The sequence below is a fragment of the Nelumbo nucifera genome, chromosome 1, assembly GCF_055504915.1.
Source record: "Nelumbo nucifera cultivar China Antique chromosome 1, China Antique-T2T, whole genome shotgun sequence".
Taxonomy (NCBI): Eukaryota; Viridiplantae; Streptophyta; class Magnoliopsida; order Proteales; family Nelumbonaceae; genus Nelumbo; species Nelumbo nucifera.
In genome coordinates this window covers 87,932,401-87,958,634 of record NC_142649.1, presented here as the reverse complement: position 1 = coordinate 87,958,634, position 26,234 = coordinate 87,932,401, and the positions used below count along the sequence as shown (strand labels likewise).

Below are 26,234 nucleotides of genomic sequence, written 5' to 3'. Positions count from 1 at the left end.
CTCGGAAGGACACCGAGCTAAGAAACTTGAGCGCGACCTTAGACCGAAGGCTAGCGAATTTGTGGCAAAGCAAATGAGTCTCGGTCCCCCTATTTATAACCAGCGTATCTACGAATCAACGGTCGAGATCGTCACAATCCAATGGCTCTTGGGAAAACCGGTTGCATGACCCCCGAGGTTGAAATCGGACGAGATCGTACACCTGACGCGACCTAGTTATTACTGGTTGAGTCAGAAGTCCGAACAGGTCTGACCAACGGTTTGCCTGATAAGCCACATGGACCTCGTGCCAAATCCACTTGGACTCGCCATGAACTCCCCGCGCAGGGTCGAAACCCCTGGCTCGGGGAGTGGGAGGCAATTGATGAAGGGTAATTTGCCCCGACCTAGTAAAAATGAGATACGCGAACACGAACTGACTAAGAGATGACAGCTCAGCCCGGCATGCCTAGTTCGCAGCAATTAAGCTCGGATAATCAACCACCTCGATACAAAGTCACCTTGGGACAAAGTCACCTCGGGATAGAGTTACCTTGGGACAAAGTCACTTTGGCATAAGATCACCTCGGGACAGTCACCTTGACCCCAAGGCACTTCGGCGCTCAATCTAGCTCAGAACTAGGAAAGTATCAGCTCAGGGATATAGACTCAAGACTACTACGTGATGATCCCGAAAATCCCTCCAAGACTCCGAACCTCATGGGATTACACCGCACAATGGTAACCTTATCTCTTCCCTGCCCGATTTAGGCATAATTGATAAGCTTTATTAGTTGTCAGCGTTATCCCCCAATTAAAGCGGAAACGAATCCCATCATAATGAAGATTTCGAAACTGATCCAAAAAACCCACAAGGACTCAACTACATAAAGGCTCCAACCCCAATGGCATAAGGTACGCGTGATTTCTCTGCTCTCTAGCTCTCAGAAACTCTCAAAGCTCTTTAAGCTCGCACCATATTACTAACTTAAACATCGGAGCGACCTCACTGGGTTAGCCACCCCGAGTTCTTTGATTTTTTCTTGCAGATTTGTTCAGCTCGTCGTCTGACTGGAAGCCAGATCATCCTCCAGCAAGTAGCAATCAAGTCGTGCTACATCAGAAAGTTTAATGCATGTGAGTACCTTTCTTGTGTAATTTGTTTTTAGTGAGTTATTATTTTTCTTGGTGCTTAGTTTTGTGAATCATTCTATTTACATTTTTTTATAGGCAAAACAAAATATATATTAACAAAAAGATCAAAATACAAAGTCTTGAACCTTTTGTACAACAGGAGGATAGTTATACAATAAAAGATGTTCTTGTGGAGTACTTTTACACAATTTTGCTATTTGATGCGCAGGAACATTATACCTCCTGTTAATATGTAAAAGTTTAAAAGAAATAAACTTAGATAATAAGTTCTGAGTTTCAAACAACAATCCTAAAGATGACCAAGGAAGGGAAAATTGATTTTGGAGAGCTTGGATAATAACTTGGGAATCTGAGCAAAATGTTGGATGAGATTTTCCAAGTTGTTGTATTAATATGCTTCCTTGGTGAATCGCAAAAAGTTCAGCTTCTTCTATAGTGTGCAATTACTTTATTCCTCCTGAAATTTGGATGCATTGTAATTCAATATTGAGTACAATAATTCCATAAGAAAATAAGGAATGATTAATCTTTCATGCTTCAGTAAAAATGAGATAGTCAATACATATATTCAGTTTTAAGCACAGTTGGGTGGGCAAAGTGATATCTAGAGATGAATGTAAAGGAGAGCTTGAAATTGCTTGAAACATAGAATTAGTTTTCCGAATAATCCAAATATTAGAAATATATGGGTCTTCAAAGATCTTTTTATTTCTCGCATACCAAATATAATATAAAGCAATGGCGTACCATGATAGAATTATTCGAGACATACCTTTATTTGAACTTTTTTGTTCAATATAAAGTATACATCAATCCAGGATGTAGGATTCATTTTTATAAGATTGATATTCCAATGAGAGGCAAATAATATAGACTTTGTGAAAGAACATTCTATGAATTGATTATTTGAGGTTTCAGGATGTTGTTAACATGTTATTTACATTTGCATATGGTGATTTTATTCAATTATTGTTTTCCATGCTTTACATTTTTAGATATCACTCACATTTTGCACACCATTTGCATTAGATTGTAGAATCACATGTCCTATTTAGGAGAGACTAGTAAGCTATGCCTCGGGACTGAAGTACCCGTACGCTATGTTGAAAGTTCTCAAACTAGCCACCAACCTGAAAAACCCATTTATTCAATGGGTGGAGGTTTGAAGGCTGGTGACCTTGTTGGAGCCTTGAGTCTAGGTGTCAAACCCACCCCTCATGCATCATACTCCAGATGTCAGTCTAGTCACTTAGGATATTAGTAACCCAACTTTGTTTGCTTATATGCCCCTTGTGGAGCATGCATAAAAAATAGATAAAATCTCAAGTGGTGAAAAGAAAATGTGTGAAAATCAAAATAAAAAACAATAATAAAATTGAGAATTAAAAAAACAAAAAAAAAATCAATCAACAAACAACATGGAAAAATATAGAAAATAAAAAGAAAAATAGGAAAAGAGGTGAAAAGAAAAGCAAAAAAAAAGAAAGGAAAATAAAACATAAATTGTGTATAACAATCAAAGTCCAAAAAAAATTAAAAATCAAATAAAAGTCAAAAAACAATATAAAATCTTAGAAAAAACAAAAAGAAAAAAATCAAAAAAGAATTTTATAAAAAGTCAAAAAAAGAACAATAATAAATCCAAAAAAATCAAAGAGAGAAAATTAAAGGGCAAGCTTTTAAATAGAAAAAAGGAAAAAATAAAAAATATAAAGAAATAAAAAATATTATAAAATTTAAAAATCCAAAAATGAAGAAAAGTGTCAAAAAATAATAAAATATATACCAAAGAAATTATAACAGAAAACAAAAAATTATAAATATATGAAAAATAAAAAATAAAAATTCAATTTCAAAAATCAGCAAAAATAGAAGCACAAAAGGCAAAAAAAAGCAAAAGAAGAAAAAAGAAGAAAAAAAAGATGAAAGAAACAAAATCATTTAATTAAATTTCTACATATTTCTTTTGAGTAATTAAGAATAATCAATCATAGCACAAATAAATAAATAACAAAAAATATATATCATCAAAATTCAAAAATTCAAAAATTCAAAAAGGAAATAGTAAACCTCTAATACAAATTCAAAACAAATAAAAATAAAAAAAGATTAAAATAGAAAACAAATAAAAATGAGGAAACAGAATCCAAATTATCTAAATAAGAAAAATTAACCATATTTATTTTCGATAATTAATTAGAACACAAGAAAAGTCAAAATAAAAATGAAAATAAAGCAATCATAAGAAATTAAAAAAAAAATCAAAAACAAGAAGGTAAACATTATAAATAGAAAAAAATGCAAAAAAATCAAATTAAAAAAAGAAGGTAAAGACAAGAAGAATGAAAAATACAAAAAATAAAGGAAAGACAAAAACAAAAAGAGTGAGAATAGAAAAAAATTAATGACAAAGAAAGGTGTATGAATGGATGAAGTAAATATTAACAAAATAATGCAAATATGTTGTTATAGGTTCTTAAATAAAGTATGTCTACTAGTTGTTGTTGAAATAAAAAAATAATAATGTGAGTTTTTTTCTCAACTAGTGGTAATCCAAATAAACTGCTTAATGCGAGTGTTTTAATCTAAATAAGGTTTTTCCTTAGTTTTTTGGCGTGTTTCGGAAATATTTCCCAAATATTTTTTATGCCTTTCACGGTAGAGGCCCACTTCATTTGCACCATACTGCATTTTGCATTTCCTTTAGCCTAGTCGGCTGTAGAGGCATTAGCAGCTTTTCCAACCATCAACCTAAATTGATTCTCCATACCATCCCTATTTTTTCTCATTCTCGTTCTAATGCAACTAGAGACTAATAAACCAACATCCATCACACTCAACTCCTTAACATCCACCTTTTTCATTAATACCCTGTGAATCTTCTATTAGATAGCCCGTCCATAGCAACCTACCCTCTTTGTAGGTGGTTGGTCCACTCCTGACTTCATGCATATTTCTTTATGTTGTTTTCTCAATAAGTTGTTTTCTCAATAACTTATTTTCAATTCTTGGTTTTTGGAGTGGGGATCTTTTATGCAATGGGAAAATGTTAGAAGAGAATTCCCTTAGGAAGAACTTTTAAGACAACTCTCTTCTAACAATGGTGCCTTTGACCTCATATTTGTAGCCTTTGCTTGGTTTGTAGTGAGATATTAACACATTTACTCATTTCATGTCCTTGGTGTTTTATATTTGGGATTGGCATTAACCATTTGTGGTCAAATTGGGAAAAGAGAAGCAACAAAAATTTTCAAGGCCAAGAAAAATCAAAAGGGAATTTGATTGCATTACCATTAAGGTTATTATTTTGTAATTACTATCTTAGTATTTTATTACTGTTGTGAATAATTTATTAATATGTAGTTATTTTGTTATCTTTTACCATTATTTTCTTATTAGTTTATGAATATCGTATTTGTTCAATATTATTATTATTATTTAATTATTAATATATTATTATTATTATTTAATTATTAATATATTATTATTACTCTATTATCATTTTAAATATTATTAATAATTTGTTATAATACTATTATTTATTATTCTTATCAATATTACTATTGGGGTTTTTTATAAGTATTAATATCAAGGTTTGGGGGTTCTTATGTCAAGAGTTCTATAGGTTTTGAGAAATGAATGGGAAATATATTTCTTAAGTAGATTAAAATGGCCATTCCCCATAAGGGAGAATCCCATTCCTCTCAAATAAATAGTTGGAATGGGAATGTTCCAAGCAACTATTCCGAAAAATCAAACGGAGCCTAAGTATTTTGCCTGTGGATATTTTTTTTATTGAATCTAATTTGGATTTAACCAATCCATTTTCAGTTGCAGAATGAACCATTTATTCTTTTTTCCCGATTCAATATTTGAATCAACTTTTCAAAACCCTTTATAAAAGTTTCATCTACGAGTAGGGCCGATAATTTTGACCTCAACCCAAGGTTCAAAATATCGATACATCTGACACATTGGTAGAGGCATATTGGAGTGTATTGGTAGTTATTTATTTATCTTTTTCAGTTTTTTTTTTTTTAATTTGGTTTAGAGGAATTGGTTTAAGCTCCATCCACCCCTTGAAACAGGTTGAGACCCTGAAACACCCCTTATAGGGGCATATCGGGAAGCCCCTGATACGATACATATCGGTATTTTGAACCTTGCTTCAACCCACTTGATTCACCCCAACCCGCCCACTAAAAATCCACCCATATCAACCCATTATAGTAGTGGGTAAATATGGGTTAGGATGGGGTTGGTAGAGCTATAAATCGGGCTGTGTCGAACCTAGGGTTTTAGGTCTATGGGCTGGCACAGCACGACACGGCTGAGTGGGCCAGGTTGGCACACACGCATTTTTATAATTATATTTATATATATATATATGATAATTATATAATAATATATAATATATAATTTTATTTTCAATTTATTATATTATTTTATTTAATTATTGTATATATAAACTATTGTATAAATAAAAATCATATAAAATAAAAATTTAAACAATTTACTTCTCATAGATTGGCCCGATCCACAGCCTAACCTGGCACAAGGCTCGGCCCATGCAAGCTTGGGCCGTGGTCCATGCCGGGCTGACCCCCAAATTATACAAGGAAGGGAGGCACGGCCCGGGATGGCCCGCACTTTGCGCAGCTGCATGCGGGCCGTGCCTTGACGACCCAGCACGGCCCTATTTACACTGTGGGTTGGGTTGAGGCTTGAAAAAGGGTTGGGGTGGATTGGGTCGTGGGGAGGGTTGAAAGTATATTTCTTTTATCTCACTTAGGGTTTAAGGTTTGAAGCTGCTACTCTCTTAGGGTTTGAAAATATTTTTCTCAGCATCTCTTTCGCCACTGGAAGTCGCTTTGCAGTTGCTATTGTATCAAGGTTTGAAAATTTTTTCTCAGTCTTCTGTTTCGCCAGTGGAAGTCACCATTGAAGCTGCTATTCTATCAGGGTTTGAATTTTTTTTTTCTCAGTTGCCTGTTCCGCCAGTGGAAGTCGTCATTGAAGCTGCTGCTCTGTTAAGGTTTGATTTTTTTTTTTTTTTTAAAGTTCTTTGTTCCTCCATTGAAGCTATTAGGGTTAGGGTTGAGGGGAGGTAAAAAATTGTTGCTAATCTGTAGATGTATATAAGTCGCTACTATACAAAAAAGCTTGTTAATCTATAGATAAGAACCTTCGAATTTGGATAGGTGATGATTTTTGTTGAATTTCTCTGTATATTGAAGTCTTTTCTCTTCTTTCCTGTTTCCACGTGTCTTTTTCTATTCTATCCTGTCTGCCATCGTTTGAAGGTTTCATTACATCTGAAATCAGTAAGTCTTCACGGTCTCCTCTTATTTTCATTATTTGGATAGGTGCAGGACAAGACTGTTTTCTTGGTTTCAATCTATTCAAATTTTCTCGGCTTCAATCAAAGGTTTCAATCTGTTCTAATATTCTCGGTTCAAATGTTCTTGTCGCAGATTATATTCACTTTAAGTTGCAAGTCTCTGGAAACAATTTATTTGAGTTTGTACTTAAATTTTCTAGAATTTAAGAACTTTTGTGTTACAATCCAGTTGTCTTATGTTGGTAGTATGGGATGCTAATGTGAGGTATCCCATATTGGTAGAATGGGATGCTGTTGTGGGGTATATATGTGCTTGGGTTCCCTCCCTCTAACAGCTGGCTTTTAGGTGTGAATTCACCTAAGTCACTATCAAATGGTATCAGAGCCTACACTATGCCTCCCAGTTGCAATCATGCGGCGCAGGTGGTGACGTCGGTATTGCAGTGTTTGGCCGGGACTAGGTGGACTAGTGCCAAGCCAGCCTGCGTGAGCGCCGGGACTGCGGAAGCATGGTGGGATGTTACGGTCCAGTTGTCTTATGTTGGTAGTATGGGATGCTAATGTGAGGTATCCCATATCGGTAGAATGGGATGCTGTTGTGGGGTATATATGTGCTTGGGTTCCCTCCCTCTAACAGCTAGCTTTTAGGGGTGAGTTCTCCTAAGTCATGTATCATTTTGCAATCGGATGAGTATGATTAGGTTCCAAAGTTCCATATTTATTTTGTTAATTTGAAATAGTCTAAGGTAGAGGATCTAAGTTTCAACAACAAATTCAATATTCACGAATCTTCCTCCTAGAAAATTCTGCAAACAACTCAGAGTATAATTAGTTGCATTTTTGAAAATTATGCAAACACTAAGAATATAATTTGAGTTTGTTGCATTCTTTTTTTTTTTGAAATTTCTGTTTTTGTTGAAACTTGAAATAGTCTTGAGGGACTGTCTTAAACTTGAAAATCACCAGACTATTGTTTTGTTTATATATATTAAATTTTTATTATTTTCTTTGTCCTTTGCAAAATTTTCTATATAATTTGTTGAAAATTTTATCCTTTTTTGTATATTCTGCAATCATTGTTTTTTAGCTGAAATATATGCTTTTTGATTTTTTTACCATTTTATGTATTTTTCTGTAATTTTTTATTTTTGCTAAAATATATTTTTTGATTTTTTATCTTTTTATGTGTTTTCTACATTTTTTGTTTATTTATTTGAAATAAATATTTATTTTTATCATCTTATGTATTTTTCTACAATTTCTATTTTTTGGCTGAAATATATTTTTTTTTGGCTTTTTATCTTTTTATGTAATTTCTGCAAGTTTTGGATATACGGGTTGACCCGGCCTGTAACTGCCATGTGGCAATCATGAAAAGGGCACATACTGAATAGTTGTCTCAGATTATTTGTTGATATATGAGTTGATCTGACATGGGTGTGGCATTTGATAGAAAAATGTAAAAAAAAAAAGAAAACTAAAATAAACAAATATTTGTACTTGGTGAGGGTCAATATGGGTGGGTAAGGGTGGACGAGGGCCAGAGTGGGTTGTGACTCACTAACAATCATTTATAGTGGGTCACAGTGGGTGGGTTGGTATTTGAACCACACCCAACCCAACCCAACCCACCCGTTTGCCACCCCTATCTATGAACCTCTCTTCCCCTTCCAATTTCCCTCCCTCCCTAGACCCTAGGCCCAGCTGACGTTTCTCTCTTGGGTTTTCTGCACTATCTGACATCTATTGACATCTATTACTGTTCAATTTCTAGTGTTTAATGAAGGTGCCCAGGAAGTCTCAAGTTGCAGTAGAAATAGCTACGGCCGCAGTAATGGAGGAGAAGAAGAAGAAAACCGAGAGTTCAAAGTCTCCATTAGCAACAGAAACTGTAAGCAAAGAAGAAAAAGAAGCTCAAGAGCCCGAAAAAATATCTAACCCAATTGAGGTACATGAAACTTCCATATCACTTGCCATCTTGCAGGTTGTTTGTGTTCATTGCAAAATATTAGGTTTTGGTTAAATAAATATTCTTCTTATTCTTTTGCAAATATATATTATACATCTTGTAATTATTGTTATTATTATTTAGTTTTTTTTTTTTGAGATGAAAGATAAAAGATTTCATTAAACAAGAAAAGGATACATGAAAATATGTACAACAGGGAGCACACACAGATTACAAAGGCATAGCTCTCTTGCTATGTAAAACTTCCCTGTGGGCTCTTGGTTTAGCCAACCATTCTGCTAAAGAGTTTTAACTCTTGGGATTCGGAACAGATTAGCATTTAAAGAGTCCCGAAGATCCCGAGCCTTGTCCAAGTAACGAGCTAGCCTCCATGCCATTCTTCTCCCCAAGCCGTCCAATGATGTTGCTCGAATCTCTTTTGATGACAAGGGAATACATGCCAAGGTCTCTTGCAATCCGGAGTCCAATTAGCACTGCTAACACTTCAGCCTTTGTAGAGTCTGCGACCCCGGTTGGACCACTGTAAGCCCACAGTAAATTCCCATCCCTTCCCTTAAACACACCCCCAATCCTTGCTAAACTAGGGCTCCCAAGGGCACTTCCATCAAAGTTCAGGGTCACCTCCTCTTCTAATCTTGGCTGAGGGATGCCTGTTGCTTTTACAGATGCTAGAGAAGAAAGGAAGATATCCACAGTACTTCGAGGAGAAATCAATCAGCTAAAGCAATTTGCTTGATTGCTTATAAATGTATATCAATCGGCTTTCTTGCATATAAAGGCAGTTTGCTTGTTTGGTGTATATCCCAATCATTTTTCTTGGAATAGGTAAAAAAGAAAATTGTTCTAACATGGTTTTGAAATAAACAGGGAGTATTTTTTTTTAAGTAAAAGGGTCTTTTGCACTGCATGGTTTTGAAATAAACAGGGAGTATTTTTCAGTGATTCCGGTTAGCCCAGGCCTCTAAATCTTGAAATTGCTCAACCTCATCCCACTGGCCACATCGAATCCTTCTTCTAAGTCCAAAAGCCCATACTCAGCCAACTGACCAAATTTCATGACAAAACTTCTCTGTCTAATCCAAGAATAATTCCAGGTTCTGTTTTGAGACCTTAGGTTGGCCACCCCAATGTGATTTCAGATGCTCTCAACCGAAAAATTTCTCATTCTATCCATTTGATTGAGAATCTGTCTTTTCCGTTAGATCCTAGACACCTTCAAACACCTATTTATGCATTTTCACCTTTGATCTTCACCATCCAACTTTCCATAAAACCTAGATTCCATGATTCCATCTGAATCTATTCGTTGATTGGAATACTTGTACCTCAGATTCCCCTGATCCAAGCATGTTTTAACCAATCAAACCAAGTCAACTCATCTAGAGTCTTTAGAATCCCTACCTAGTTAATTTTCAGTCCCAAATTTCCTCATCTGCCCCTTTATTAGACAAAAATTCTATTCTGAGCACCCTCATTGGCTGATTCCTTCTTCCCCTAAATCCCCTTGATCTGAACTATTCGAGGCCAATCAGACCCCACCAATCTTTACCAATTTTCACCCAAAAGCACCCTCATTTACCCCCTTAACTAAAAAGATTCCATTTCAGGTAATTCTGTTGGCCATAACCCAAATACCTTCTTATACCCTCAGGCCCTTTCTTCACCATCCATAATTGGTCCCAAAATTTGGTCCACCCAAATGGAATCCATATTTGTCTTTATTCTCAAAATGACCAAAATATCCCTAAAACCATACAAAATTACAAAATTACACTTATATCATAATATAAAATCCTCCTAAAGTTTTCATTCAAAAAAAAGGAAGCCAAAAAATAGGGGCAGAGAATTTTCTTCACTATTCACCATCAACTCTGTTCAAACACTGTAACTTGCAACAATGGTGGTTTCTTGCCTATTCCCACACTTCTTTATTTCTTTTCACCATTTCCTATCTTATCTTCCCATTGTGTTTCTTCTCTCCTCTTTTTCCTCTTATTTTCTTGTTTTTGTTCTCTCTTCCCTATTTTCCTCTATACATACGATTAAAATTCAACATCACTGCACCCTCTCCTCCTTTCCTTTTCCTGCTTTTTTTCCCTCTCCCCATATTTTCTCCTCATCCTTTTTCTTTTGGTTTATTACAACATTGTTAAAACAATGCTGGTTGATTGTAACAAGCAAGTATCATGCCAATTTTGGTTGAACTGACAACCCTGGCCAAACTTCAATCGCCACTTCCACTCTGTGGACCAACTCCTGCTACACCCTTTTGCATTCATAGCTGCATTGTTCTGACTTCACGTCATTAACCCATGGTTCGAAGTAGTGGAGTTAAAGTGAGTAATCAGACATCTCAGTTTTTCTGTTTGTATTCATTGGGGGCTTCTGTTTTCAATCTTGAATATCTATTTTGTGCCGTAACAGGATGTTTCCCCTAGTCTGGTTGATGAACATGCTACCAGTTTCTTTGCAATCTCTCGGTTTCCTAGTCAATAAGTACTCTCATCTTTCTATGATTGCCTCAGTATGTCTTGATATTACTTATTTTTATGTTGGTAATCAGGCATTAAATAAATTAGGTATTTCCAAGAATCTTCAGTCATGCTTGTTGCATGAAATACATGTTATCACAGGTTAAATATTGATTTTGTTTCTCTTTCCTTTTGATTCCTAACCTCTTACATTGTCATCTGCTATATGGGCTTTAGTGCTTTCTCCAGCTTAGAATACTCCGTCATACTTGATTCATGGCCTATATTTATGGGTTCAAATCATACTTTCATGCAGCTTGCAATTAAGGTCACTTGTGTTTTTCTCTTTCAACTTGTTTTTCTTTTTTGATAAATGTTCTCTTTCAACTTGTTTTCTCTTATAATAAAAGTTCACATAACTTCCTCTTAGAATCGGTCAAAGGCCTTACTTTCCTATGCCATTAAATTATCCATCTTGGAGGGTTAGTCATTGTTCTCTCGTGTTATCGAATAATTCTGATTATAATAAATATTCTTTACTGTTAGTACATGTAGCTCTGAATTGTTAAATGATCCTCAGTTTAGACTTTACCCTTTTTTTACCTTAGTTTTTTTTAGACATTCTTTATTTATGTTATGCTCTCTCTCTAGGGACTGACTAAATCATTTCCTCTTGTATGTTGCTGAATATTTGTCCTTATTCAATGCACATAATTGTAACACGTATGTTGGACATCTCTTGGTATCTAAATTATGCTTGTTCAGTCTCCCTTATGTGGACCCACTTACTAGAAATGGGAGAGGGGTGTTTAACCCCTTCCTTGTCCCATCCGAGTCTTACCTGGACTAGTTCAACCATTGCCTTTGGTTTGGAGTCACTACTAGACCAAAATGACTTCATAAGTAATTCTGGGAGGCCCATCACTTCCGATTTATCTCAATGATGGGTGGCGACCAGCTCAAGTGAGCTGTTTTCTGACGCTCACATAGATTATATAGCTCTGTTGCAAATGTGGCACTAGTTGCTAACTTGTAATTAAAATTCCAAAATTGGGTTTTTAGACGAAATTCTTCACCCAATAACTGTTCTCTTAGTCATCATTAAGAATTTCCATGATGCCATCTCATATATGCCTGTTGTAATGTCTCATCTCTTTTGACATTGGTATATTTGTATACTTATTTCATCTTCTTTCTCTCGACTTTGTTTCTGCACCTCTGTGAGATGATGTTTAATTCTATGCTGATATAAGATGTTTTATATTTGTAAATAGGAACTTTCTGAAAATGGTAATCTTGAGAAGGAACCTAGGGTGAAGGGAAATGAAGCCTCAGAAGATGAGGTACACGGTAATTGTTTGTATTTCATGTTATTTCATGTTTTTCTTTCTTCACAGTTGAGATGATATTCATTTTATGCTTTGATTTATTTATGTATTTGAGGAACAACAATTGCAGGACTTTGCTGGGACAAGTGGGAATGATGATGAACACAGGGTTTACAGTCAGGAAGATCAGGATGAAGGGGCTGAAGCACATCTGGGAGTTGAAGAGAGTGATTCCTCTGAAGATGAGGTCTGTCTTGATTATTATTTTTGAAAGTTGATGTTCAGCATAGTTATGGATTCACTGACATTCTTTTTGTGGTTTTACAGGTTGCTCCTCGAAATACAATTGGAGATGTTCCACTGAAGTGGTATGAGGATGAGGAACACATTGGATATGACATTACTGGAAAAAAGATAAAAAAGCAGGCCAGGAAAGATAAACTGGATTCATTTCTAGCTGGTGCTGATGACTCAAAGAATTGGTGAGTTTTAGTTGCAATTACTTATTTGCCTCTTGGGTTTACTTTGGAAATATCTTATATGGATTCCTATATTCGAGTCAAAATATCTAATCTTGTGTGCATTTGATCGAAGCCAATTAATATGCTGCAGAATATGAGAATTTAAGATTGGAAAATTAATTAAGGATGGAATATAGCTTGTTAGACTGTATGATAGTAATGTTGAATAGAAATCATCTCAATGATGAGAAATTAGAGGAAAACAAAAGATAAAGAAGAAGAAGAAACAGTTGCTGTAAAAACAAACGAACAGAGAAAAGATATTTGAACAAAATAACAAATAAAAAATTCCCAGAATGAGAGAGAAGAAATACCTATAGCAACTTTCCACAACCATAATTCATTAGACTAAAAATATGTTCAATTATAACCTGAGAAGGCAAGGCATGAAACTGAATGAAGTGAAAAAGTGTTTCAAGAATTTTGTGTAGTTATTACAAAGCTAGTGGCTTTGTATATAGGCTAAAATTTTTAAACTCTAAGCATCCTAAATACATATTACAACATTAAATCATGTATTTAACAAATTCAAGGTTAGTCAAAACTTTGCAACGAGCTAGGAGAGGTGCACCCCACAAAATGAACCTTAGACACTGGCAACACTACACACACCACCAACCCAACCACTGCTCCAAATTGATTGTACCCACAACTATTTCCTTTCAACTCTACCTTTAGCCAAATTCTGTGCAGGGGAGTCAGCTGATTTTGGAACCCAGCTCAATGAGTTGTTCAATGCCAGATGCCAGAGATCTACTTTTACTTGTGCTTTCTTTTTGTTTATAATTCCTGAGAATCTTCTTTCAACTCAACATGGTCCAGAACCATGGTTGATGTACTAGCCAAGCAAGGGGTAGGAAGGGAACAAATCTTTTGGGCAAAATTGTAAGGAAAGTTGTATGGGGAGATAGAAGTTTTTTTTCTCTCTCCCACTGATGACTTGTAATATGTACTCCTAATTGTCATTAACAAAATGTTCAGTTATTGATAAAAATGCATGGTCCAAAACAACTCAAACTTCAATCTCAAGCAATGTAAGGCTAATTGCTTAGCTCCAACTGAATTACTTAGGTTTACCCCTAGGGGCAACCCGGATGAGCTAAACTTCTGGAACCCTTTCATGAAAAGGCTTTCTAAAAGGCTTGCTTGCTGGAATGAGGATACCCATCTCTCTAGGCGCTATGATTAACTTAATTAGATTGATGCTAGCAACCTTCCAGTGGTTAACAGAAGTAAAAGTTTAGGGGGTCTAGGGTTGGGGAATATTCAGAAGAAGAATTTTTCTCTGTTGGAAAATGGCTATGAGACTACCTCAAGATAGGGACAAACTATAGTCAACAAGTTTTTGTTAGTATTCATGGGCTCTTGGACAAAGGGTGGGATGCTGGAGTATTGACAAGGGCAACCCGGGCATCTCCCTTGAAGGCCATTGATGCAGTGCTATCACTATTTCTCCCATTTGTCAGGTATGCCCTTTGTTTTGGGGACCATTTAAAATTGTGGGAACATTTATGGTTGGGGATCTCCTATCTTAAGGACCAATTTTGATCTGTATTTGCTTTGTATTCTATGCATAATGAACCTATATCTAAATTCCTGGTTCCTTTGAATTTGAGCAATGGTATCAGCTGGGATTTTGGCTTTTGAAGGGGATTAAGGGATCTTGAGATTCCTAATGTGCTCACCCTAATTCAAACTCTCGAAAAAGTATTCCTTGATCCTTCTAACTCTGATCACCAAATTTGGACCTACTCTTCCTCGGCTTTATTTTCATGTGCCTCAATTTTTAAAGCCCTATCCTAATCCTCAACTATTTCTCTTAACCCTTTTCCTGCTAAAGAGGTATGGGGTAAGCCTGTCCCACCAAGGATTACAGCTTTTTTGTTGGAAAGTTGCCCATTAGAATATCAAAACCTGTGACTTGGTCCAAAGAATGAGACCAACTTGGTGCCTATCCCCAAAATAATTGGTCTCGTTGCCCCTTGTTTGGCTAGAGAGTCAGCTAGTCTGTTTGAACTCCTTGTGACCCATTTGAAATTAGCCTCAACCTCCTTTGCAATCTTTTCCACTTCCCTAATCACATGTTTGAAAGCTCAAGGGGTAAGGCTGTTGCTTGCAGCCCAAGAAATGACCTCTTTTGAGTTCCCTTCCACCTCAATATGCCTGAATACCAGCTGTTTAGCTAGCTTCAAACTTTGTAGTAATGCCAATTGTTTAGACTTTAGTGAGTTCCCCATGCCAATCGGTCCTAAGAACATAGACAGTATCCTCCTTTCAGAGTTTCTGATTACTCTTCCTGTACCTAAAAGTCCCGGATTTCCAAGGGAGCTCCCATCAAAATTCAGTCCAGGTTCTTAGAATGTCTGTGGCTGAGAAGACTTAAAAATTGTCCAAGGATTTTACCCAATGAGCTACTTTCATCTTGATACTGTCTATCACTTCCTCTACATTTTTGCTTTTCTCTAAGATCTTGTTATTCCTTTCTTCCCACACCGTCCAACACACTGCTGCCTTCGTAACATTCCACATTACCATCCCTCTTTTCTTTGGTTGTCTTAAGAAGTCACGATTGAAAAGTCTTACCACATCTATTTATCAAAAAAAAGTTCTTCCACATCTTGCAGGGGAACCCACCTGTAGCCAAAGAGAATATAAAAGAATTCCCAAATTTGATGTGCAAAAGAATTTGAGTGGTCTTCCCAAAAGGTCTTCTCCCTTGAGGTTTGAAAGAGCATAGAGATTAGGAAATTGGTCTTTGAGTGGGGTTTCTCCCCAACACAAAGGTCTTCCCAAAATTGTACTTTATTACCCTATCCCACATCGTACCAGATGGAGTTGAGGAAAGTGGGGTAGACTTAATGAATTGCTTTCCAAGGAGAATTTTAGCATGGAGGGCAACTTTTGCATACCATTGTTTTAAAAGGCGTGGGAGGTGTATGCCTGGAGGCACGCCTTCAGGCGAGGCGCTCCCAAAACGCCCCGAGGCATATGCCAAAGGCGCTGACATCTTTGAGGCGTATGCCTCAGGTGCAAGAGGCAGACCTCATACGCCTCATACACATCTTATATAAAAAGACAAAAAAATAAAACAAAAAAAAGGAAAGGAAAAGAAAGGGAAGGGAAAGAAAAAGAAAGAGAAAAGGAAAGAAAAGGAAAGGGAAGGGAAGAAAAGATAAGGGGAAAGAAAGTGGTTTGCCCCTTGTCCCTTCGGTTTTGTCCCCCAGACCCCCCGCCCCTTTTGCTATCAGCCCAATTTGTGTTTTTTTTTGAGTTAGGGGGGTCTTGCTTCGCTTTGGCGAGCTCTTTCGCTCGCTCGCCTTCACTTCAACAAGATCCCCTTTCAACTAATGCTATGCATCTTTATTCTTCTTAATATAAAAGATTTTTATTAAAAATAAAGAAAAAATGAGATCCCCCTTCCTCTTCATCCTAACCCCCTCCTCTTAAGGAGGCTTACGCCTCTTGCGTTTTGAACTACTTCTCATGCCTCTAGATAGTGGAATGCCTCGCGTCACGTCTCCGCGTTTTAAAACATTCCCAACTATTACCATCCACCCCATGAATGCTGTCTATAACTTCGTGCCATAGTCTATCACTCTCAAAAGTAAATCTCCAAAGCCACTTACCTAGTATAGCTCTGTTCCTTTACAAGAGGTTCCCTATTCCTAAACCCCCTTGTTCCTTGGGTTTTCTAAATTGTTCCCAATTGATCAAATGGTCCTTCCTTTCCTCTCCTGGATCCCAAAGGAAATCTCTCATGTATTTCTCTAAACACCTTATTACCCTAGAAGGGGTTCTAAAGGTTGAATCTTGAGAGGAAACAAGTGGGGGGGTTTGCCAAAGTGGCTCTAATCAAGGTTATTCTTCCACCCAATGAAATATAATTCCTCTTCCAAAGGGCTAGTTTCCTATCAAACCTTTGTATGATTGGTTTCCAAAACCTATCTGACCTAGGGTTTCCTCCAAGGGGTTCCCCTTCTTAGGTTGACCCCTACAATACCACTTTTTTGTCCAATTTATCCTCAACCCAGTCACCCACACAAAATTATTCAACAGCACCTTTAGGTTTGCCACCAATTCCTCACTAGTTCCTTCATAGAAAAAGGATATGTCATCTGCAAATTGGAGATGGGTTACAATCACCCGGTTTCTTCCTACCCTCCAACCTCTAATTAGGCCTTGGAGATCAGCTTTTGCCACCATTCTGCTTAACACTTTTGCCACCAGGGGTAAAAGGAGATCAGCTGATCAGCCTTGGTGATCAGCAAAAAACTTTCATTAATAACAGAGAAATTTAGTTACAATAGATAAAGATTGTAGAGGGACAAACTGCAATCTCCAGCAATTAGTTACAATTCTGCCCAGGACAACGAAGATCTATTTGCCCCTTGTTTTGCTAAGGTATCCACCATCCCATTTGCATCCCGTTTGACCCAACCAAACTGAGAGTTGAACTTCCTTGCAAGTGTGTCAATTTCTCTGAAGATAAATTTGAGCTTCCAAGGTACTTTGTGATGTTTTTGGCCCAAGAAATGACCAATAGTGAGTATCCTTCTATTTCTAAGTATGTTGTTCCTATCTGCTCAACCATCTTTAGACCTTGATGTAGGGCTAGAGATTCAGCCTGTATTGAGTCACCGAAACCTATTGGTCCTGAGTAGAGTGCCACCACCACACTGGCCACCAAGATTTGATCCACAATCATTTTTTTTTTTGATCAATAACAGAATGCTTTATAACACTACACTGGCAAATCTGACGACACTCCATGGGTTTGAGAATATTTCCTTAAGATGATTTACAAAATTCCTTGTAATCTCCTGACTCTTTGTTACTACTTGGCCCTCTTCCTCCACATTGAGGATTAAGTTTTTCTTTCTCCTTCCATTTGCAAGAGAGTGAAAAAACATAGACTTGCCATCCCCTCTATCAGCCACAGACACTTTGATTTTTGTTTACAGTATATTTCCTCCTTTCTTAAAATCTCTTCCAGCTCTTGCTTTTGATTCCATCTTTCCTCTCTTCTTCTGAAAGAATTCTGAGAGCCTCTTTCCTATCTAATTCCTCAATCCTCCCCACTAAATTATCTTTATTTCTTCTATCCTTCCAAAATGGGCTTTATTCCATTCTTTTATTTTTTCTTTTAGCCTCTTTAGTTGCAAAACCTATCATTTTCAGCCTCCCCAAAGGTCTGAGTTCCCCCCACCATTCCTTCAACCTGATCTTGAATATGGGGTCTTCAAACCACATATTCTCAAATCTGAAAGGAGGGGCCTCCTCCTGGGATTTCTTTCTCAATGCAAATTGGGCAATGTTCTGATGTAACTCTAGGCCCTCTTGCCACCAAGGGTCCCCACATTTCTTCCCAGTCAGGAGCAAGGCTTTTGAACGTTAAGATATTGAGCATTGAAGGAGGCTCAAAACAGGTAGTGGGCTGGTTACCAAATGAAGGAATGAAGCTGTGGAACAACAACAATGAGAAGAAAAAGTTCAAGTGGTTACCAAAGGAGCTGGAAGTGAGAATACAATGGGTTAAGAGATGCACAAATTCCTTTGCAGGTACTTTGGCAAAACAAGGGGTGGGCAGAGAAAATGTATTTTGGGCACAACTGTAAGAAGAAAATTGTTTGGGGAGAGAGAAGACTTTATCTCTCAGTCACTGTTTCATTAATTCGTGTACACCTTATATTTTTTACAACTTAATGAAATCTGCAGTTAATGATAAAAAGGATGCGTGCTTGAAAAATAAAGGGGTGCTTGTTTTATATTGAACACTGATAATGAGACAATGCCTTGAAGAACTCTTATTTTTGTCTAATTTTTAGCATGTGGTTAAAGAAATTTGAACTCTTGAATTGTGAGTTTGTAATACTTGAGAATTTAGCATAACCAATTACAAAAGAGTTTTATTTTATAGTTCTACATTGCATTTGTTTTCTTTTCCATCAATTATTCCATTATTTTGATAAAATAAAAATATATCATTTATATTATCAGCCTTCAGTCTGTTTGCTCTGTATACCTTCATTCTTAATTCTTCAGAATGTTGAGATTTTGCATATTTGTTTCTTGTTTAGTATTGCTGATAACATATAAATGTAATTATGTATTATTCCAAAAGTTGTATCATGTTTGAATGTTTGCTCCTTTGCCAACCTGCAACTAGACAATGGGGGTGAAACTAAACAAAAGCATAAAGCTATTTATTGTCTGTACTACATCTACAAGTTATATGTAAAAGGTTCGATATGATTTACCTTCCCAAATCCTTGAATAAAAATAGCCATGGGTAAACTGAATTGATGGCTCTCTCGTTTTTAGCATTTCTTCATTTAATGAGAATCTATTCTGGAAATCACAGGCATTTCTCTCTCCTGGGCACACCACCCAAAAAATCATGAGGGAACATTCCCCAAGGGCCTTTCCTGGTAACATCTTGCTAAGCTGTATTAGGAGATCTGCCAATTATTTAATTGACCTGTTATTAAGAAGTGGATTATGGAGTATGCTGTATTTAGGGGAACTGATTGGATGTTTTTTTTTAAATATATGAGGTGTATGGGGAAGCTGTTTGGAAGACAGATTTATGTTTTCTCTTTTGTTACGTATTTTTTACTTTCTTTATTGCTGATTTAATAAATTCTCTTGGTTCTTTTCCTGATCAAAACTTTTAACACTTTTTGCTAATGCTGTTTCTGATCTAATTGTAACACTTTTTTTTTAATGCTTAGGCGCAAAGTTTATGATGAGTACAATGACGAGGAAGTGGAGCTTACAAAAGAGGAGACTAGACTCATTCGCAGATTGCTTAAAGGAAAGACTCCACATGCTGAAATTGATCCATATGCGGTCTGTGGTTGCTATTGATTTCCATGCTGATCATATTCTATAAACTTGTCATTCTCAAATACCATCTTCCTGGAAATATTATATTCATTTTGTTATGCGCTAAACTCTAAATTTGTTCTATATGATTGTCATGCAGCCTTATGTAGATTGGTTTGTATGGGAAGATGCTAGGCATCCCCTATCAAATGCACCAGAACCAAAAAGGCGCTTCATTCCTTCAAAATGGGAAAGTAAAAAGGTAAAGAGCTATGTTTATCTAGAAATTAAATTTCCTGCTTCCTGATATCATGAGATGAATTGGTTGCTGAATATGAGTGACATTGTTTCCTTTTTGTGGAGGTTGGGTGATTACTGTTTTTGTCAGCTTATTTGCTGCTGTTCATTTCAAGGTTTAACTAGCTTTGTTCTAAAGTGTATCTTCTAATAATGATACATTGGTTTTGTGATGGCATAAATCACATTTCAAAATTTCAATTGGAAAGCAAAACTTAGTATGGTCATGTTCTTGCCTGGTGAGGTGCTTACTCTATTAGAGATGAAGTCCTATGTCTTCTTTGAGGTCTCACATATACAACAAAGCATAACTTTCCCAACATTGTGGCAGAAGGAAAAATGGATATGTTAGGTTCTTTGCTGGCCTACAATGGGGCTGTATGGCACCTTTTACATAAAATTTTTTGTTCTAAATTTATTACTTTATCAGTTACCAATAGAAGTCTTTTTAAGGTGCTTTAGGGGTATGGCAAAGGGACTACAGGGCTTCTGGATTCTTTGGTGTGCTTGGGCAAGATGGCACCCTTTAACTAGAGGGGAACTTTGATGGATGGTATATATTACAGTCTGAATTCACTTACATATATTTAGTTGGCTGCTATAGTTTGCCCTCTTATTTCTTCTTCTATTTGATAAATTCTTATCCGTTATATTTCTTGCTATAGCTGCTTCTATAAAAGTTGTATGAATATGTATGAAGTTGATTCGTTCAGCAACTACTGGATCCTGATATAATGCTGGTCTTGGTTGTTGTTAAAATATGGACAAAATGCATTTAGTTATTTGATGGAAGCTGAATTGACATATCATCTACTCTGCTTGTAAATATATAGGTTGTTCAATATGTCAGGGCGATCAGGAAGGGGTTGATAAAATTCGACAAACCAAAAGAAGAACCACGCTTTTACTTATTGTGGGGTGATGATTCCAGCTCAAAGGAGAAGTCTGGACAAGGATTAAGTTATATTCCTGCACCAAAACCAAAATTCGCAGGTAGTTTACTGTTTTCTATTTTTTGTATTCATTCTTTTGTAGTTCTTATGGTTGGCTACATCATTTTGTCACTTACATTCAGGACATGAGGAATCATACAATCCTTCAATAGAATATATTCCTACCCAAGAAGAGATCAATTCTTACCAGTTGATGTATGAGGAAGATCGCCCTAAGTTTATTCCAAAAAGGTATTGTAGCCTTTTATTTTCCATTCAATATCCATTATCTTGCATCTTTTGATATTTCAACATATACAATATTAACTGCTGTTCTTTTGCATAGGTTTGAATCACTGAGAAGTGTTCCAGCATATGAGAATGCTCTTAAGGAATCATTTGATCGTTGTTTGGACCTGTACTTGTGCCCTAGAGCAAGAAAGAAACGTGTAAGTTGGAGAATTTGCATCTGATGAAAGAAATATTTCTGCTATATTTTCTCTTGGTTGTTTGACTCTTTTTGGTAGTAATATATATTTCTTGTAAAACTTGGCCTTTTGTTTTGCTCAAAGATTTGAGGTTAGAACTGTGAGGTTTTTCTTGCTGAATTGTTTTAGGCATAAACACATGACGATGCCTTCTTGGCTAGTAAAAACTTTTAAATTATGATGCATTGATATGAATGAAGGAAAAGAAGAGGGTGCTCTCTTTGGTAATTAAGTTAGTAAATGCATAAAAATATAAATGGAAAAATAAGTATAAATTCCAAAAAACTTTGAAAATAGATCAAATTCTTGGCTCTTTTACATTTCAAAGGTACATATTTGATTTCTAAGCTTTCAGATTCACAACTCCCCTTGAAGTTCAACTTTCTATCAAGTTTGAACATGAAAACTACATCCTGTTGAAGGGGAAAAATTAGTGTTTTGACAGTCACATTTAAGGCATGTATATCAACCGCATCAAAGCATCTTCATCAATTATTCTGGAATATCCTTGAACTTGCAAATTTACCCAGATCTATCAGATTCAGTTGTATTTGCATTTGATACAATATATCACCTGAAAAGTTTAAGGTTAAAATTAGAAAATAGGATATAGTTGTAACCATTACCAAAAGAATTAGTCTTTCATCAAAGCTTCATAATTCAGATCTTTGTTCTCATAAGAAACTTATCAAAGAAAAATCTTAGAACCCTACCCCAAATGAACTACGAGTACATTGTTTTGGTATGGACTTGATCTTGGTCCAAGTTAACCTGTAAATCATGTACTCTAGAGGTGCATTCTTCTGTAACACACTTCTCCTTTCTTTTCTCTGTTCTTTATTTCTCTTCTGTTTCACCTTTTCATTTTGTGGAGTATACTTAGGCATATACTTGTGATGGCTTGAAGGTTTGATGATAACGACTTAAAGGTTTTATTCATTTTTCTCAGATAAATATTGATCCTGAATCCTTGAAGCCCAAACTCCCTAGTCGAAAAGATCTAAGGCCTTATCCTGTGACATGTTATCTTGAGTATATAGGCCACAAGGATACTGTTCTATCAATTTCAATTGATGTTTCAGGGCAATGGATGGCTTCAGGTGGAATACAATCTCTGTATCTCTAGAATCTTGAATTTAATTTCTTGGAAGAAAGATTACTAACTATTCTTGCATGTCTTCTTATCTTTGAAACATGGCTGAAGGTTCAACTGATGGAACTGTGCGCATTTGGGAGGTTGAAACTGGTCGATGCCTCAGAATCTGGGATGTTGGTATAGCTGTGCAACATGTTGCATGGAATCCTTTACCTGAGCTCCATATCCTGGCAGTAGCTGTGTAAGCCAGTTTTATTTTTATTCCTAAAATACTGTCACTTATGTTATCTATATATTTATTTTCATCTAAATTTATTACCATAAATTTATAAGGGAGCACGATGTGCTGCTTTTCAACACTGGGCTTGGGAATGAAGAAGAACAGGAAAAGATTAAAGAACTGTTGCATGTTGAGACACCTACTGCACCAGAAAGCTCGGGTCTATATTTAATCTTTTAGATCAAATACATATGTTTTAACCTTTGTCTTTTTGAAGCAATATGTTTGAGCCCTTCTACTTTTTGTGCTTTATGTGTAGGCAATGGTACATCCATAGTGAGCTGGATTCAACATGACAAGCACGAGGGCATCATGTTGAAGCATCTTAAGGTGCTATTTTGTTTCTTTCCTGATCCTGTAAAGGGAAATCATTGCTTAAATTTCTCTATTATTTGTTTCAAGGTTATTGTTAGCTTGAAGTGTGATTCCTAAAGCATTTAGTCTATCAATTTTATGGGCTCTTGCAGACGGTTTCCTCTGTTGAATGGCATCGCAAGGGAGACTACTTTTCTACAGTAGTGCCGGGTGATATCCTTTTAGAATTTATTTTGTTTATATATTGATGATTAGGACATTATGTTTTCAGGTGCCTGGGCTCCAATGTGTCATCTCATTGTGTGATTGTAATAACTGGTTCTTGTCTAAAGTTATTGTCTGCTTCATATCTTAATGGAAATGGCACATAAATGTTTGGTAACAAGGAACCTGACAACCTTTGTCGGTTTTCTTCATATTTATATACCAAACAATAATCCTGAAAGATTAGTTTCTTATTGTCAGTTTTTTACCTGTATATTTGGAATTCCTTAACCTATTATATACATGACTCAAGAGCAATTCTTATCCACCAACTCTCGAAGAAACTCACCCAAAAAATCCCCTTTAAGTTGCATGGCCTTCCAGTTTCATCTGCTTTCCATCCATCTCGTTCTATCTTCTTCATTTCTACAAAGAAAAATGTCCGTGTTTATGATTTGTTGAAGCAAAAGCTCATTAAGAAGCTCGAGACAGGGGTTCGTGAGGTCTCCTCTATTGCAATTCATCCTGCAGGCAAGTTCTTTTTATCTTTTCAATTTGTTTAGTTGTATCTATCTGGTGGAGAATTAATGATTGATGATGGAATTCTATTTATTTTATACTAAATATTTGTAAGGCATCCTTTCCATGCAGGTGATAATGTTATTGTGGGAAGCAAAGAAGGAAAGTTGTGTTGGTTTGATATGGACCTCTCATCTCAACCGTATAGAGTTCTCAAGTATGTCACTTGAAGGTTCTTTTGCATTTTGAAGAAAACTATAGGTTTAAGGTCTTTATGTTTTAGAATATTTATGATTTGACTCGTTTCTTTGGTAAATTCCACCAATTTGTTCCTGGTAGTGTGCTTAAAGTTAAACCGTACATTCCTATTATTTTAGTAATAGAGGTTTATGTGATGTACTGATATTTATGCTCTTATCTGATTTGGGGAAATGTTAGGTGTCATCCTAAGGACATTACGAATGTTGCCTTCCATCGTTCATATCCTCTCTTTGCTACATGCTCTGATGATTGCACGGCTTATGTCTTCCATGGCATGGTTTATTCAGATCTTAACCAGAATCCTCTTATTGTTCCACTGGAAATTCTCCGAGGGCATAGAAGCGCAAATGGAAGAGGTCAGCGTATTCTACTTGCATCTTTTATTCTTTCATTCTTCTTTTGTGATGGGTTGGGAGGGAAAAGAGTGCCTGTATTTATGAACTTTTTTTGTTGAGCCAGAATGAATGGGGTGAAGTCTTCCTGTGGAGGACTCGTGCCTTTATCTTATTAAAAGAGCAAGACTCTATATAAATGTCTTGTAAAAGAAAAATAGGTCTGGCAACTTTTATGTCTTTGGTTCTAACTGAAGTGATCATGGTACTCCTGAACGTTCTGTCCACTTTCAATGCCCAGATACAGATAGACACACGGACATTGATGAAGGGGATACATTATCTGAGTGTTATATCAGTCATCTAGGAGTCCGAGACATGATATTGATTTGAAAGCTAAGGCTGTGTTTGGTTTGAAGGAAAAAGTAGGTAAAGGAAGGGAAAGGTAGGGAAGCCTTTATAAACTTGTATAGGTTTCTTTCCCTTCCTTTTCCTTAAAACCAAACATAGCCCAAGGGATTGTAGGGTATGGTAAAGTTAAATCATTATCATCTAAGCTTTGTCCCAACCAATGTTTTAAAACGCGGAGGCGTGATGCGAGGCGTTCCATTACCTAGAGGCATAGTTCAGAACACAAGAGGCGTAAGCTTCCCAAACACAAGGTGTAAGCCTCCTTAAGAGGAGTGAGTGGGGTTAGGAGGAAGGGGAGGAGGATGAATCTTGCGCAGAAAATAAAAAAAAAACTAGTAGAAGCTGCATTCTGAAACCAATAAAAGCGACCAGGTGAATGGAAAACTAAAAAAAAACATGAAGTAAGCGCTTATCACAAATAACCATACTATTGGTTCTGACGGTAAATAACAGGGTGTGGTAATTCCATCTTATGCCTCATAAATAACCGAACTATTTATCTCATGGTTGAAGGGTTCATTGATCTAAAGCCACATAAATGTTTTAATTGTCATTTCACACCTGACAATTTTCTGTGTTTTTGTTGCAGGGGTTATGGACTGTAAATTTCATCCAAAGCAACCATGGTTGTTTACTGCTGGTGCTGATTCAGTGATCAAGCTTTACTGCCATTAGGAATTATTGAGAAAAGTGGTTTGTGAGAATATTTGGTGAAGTTATACCTACCACTCCAGGTTCATTTGGGCTTGCAAAAGAATTGAGGTTTCGGTGGTCACATCAGATCTTGGACGAGGGATTCCTTGAACCTACTTATTTCATCATGGTTCAAGGTTTTTTGATTGTAATTATTGATATCTAGTAAGGATGGCCCGTGCTCTAATTTTCTTTGTACTTGAGGTGGGGGAAAGATAATGAAGTTTTTGCCCGGCCTTACTGCTACTTGGTCATGTTGAGTTTTAAGTGTCCATTAAAGAACATTTGTTGTAGGACAAAACACAGAATACCAGGATATTTCTGGGTTAGAAAATGATGAGAGATGAATTTTTGCCCAAGGGGGTAATTGAGAAATTTTGTTGAATTTACATTCTCCAGGGAGGAATATAGGCCTTGGATGCTTATTTTTCTAGTTTTCAGATTGAGATCTATGACTTTTTTGCCGTCAAATATGTTTATAGGCTATTCTGCCATCTCAAGATGGGGGGATAATCTTCCATGAAATAAATGGCAACGTAATCCCTTTTCCGACATCAAAAGATTTTTAACGTGTTAGATGATAAAGAAGGCAAGGACGAAAAGATAAATGGGTATTACTTGGTTGCATGCTTCCGCATCTGATACGTGTGATTTCAGTGGATCGGATATTCGGATTATTACGATAGGAGATAATTGAAGGCTGAAATCTGAATTGGCTGAACTTAATGATTTATTGCTTGTTCTTTTGGTGGATAAAATAAATATTCCAGGCTATTAGTGATCAAACCAACTTAGCACTCCTATTTCGCAATTAGTG

The 26,234-nt window shown here is 36.3% G+C and overlaps 1 protein-coding gene across 4 annotated transcripts; it reads left to right on the top strand.

Moving 5' to 3' along the window:
- The first annotated feature begins 5,887 nt into the window (after nt 1-5,887).
- On the top strand, nt 5,888-25,888 carry LOC104599586 (Transducin/WD40 repeat-like superfamily protein). Of its 4 annotated transcripts, none has more exons than XM_088887850.1 (20): nt 5,888-6,027; nt 6,120-6,169; nt 8,250-8,423; nt 12,190-12,258; nt 12,374-12,490; nt 12,571-12,725; nt 19,496-19,613; nt 19,750-19,851; nt 20,720-20,879; nt 20,962-21,070; nt 21,165-21,267; nt 22,256-22,406; nt 22,511-22,643; nt 22,736-22,842; nt 22,942-23,012; nt 23,150-23,212; nt 23,507-23,732; nt 23,853-23,937; nt 24,159-24,337; nt 25,314-25,888. In XM_088887850.1, the coding sequence occupies exons 3-20, from the start codon at nt 8,256-8,258 to the stop codon at nt 25,397-25,399; spliced, it is 2,202 nt and encodes a 733-aa protein (XP_088743976.1). In that variant the 5' UTR covers nt 5,888-6,027; nt 6,120-6,169; nt 8,250-8,255; the 3' UTR covers nt 25,400-25,888. The 4 variants fall into 4 exon arrangements, with proteins under 4 accessions (XP_088743976.1, XP_088743980.1, XP_088743979.1 ...); XM_088887854.1 differs by having other exon boundaries at nt 12,190-12,265; XM_088887853.1 differs by having other exon boundaries at nt 5,889-6,027; nt 6,097-6,169.
- Nucleotides 25,889-26,234: the final 346 nt, after the last annotated feature.

Bases quoted from the DNA above. Each gene is read 5' to 3' on its own strand.
- LOC104599586 (XM_088887850.1), top strand. From the start codon at position 8,256: ATGAAGGTGCCCAGGAAGTCTCAAGTTGCAGTAGAAATAGCTACGGCC. The intron at 20,880-20,961 runs GTAGTTTACTGT...ACTTACATTCAG, and splicing joins ACCAAAACCAAAATTCGCAG to GACATGAGGAATCATACAAT. The intron at 23,013-23,149 runs GTGCTATTTTGT...GGGCTCTTGCAG, and splicing joins TCATGTTGAAGCATCTTAAG to ACGGTTTCCTCTGTTGAATG.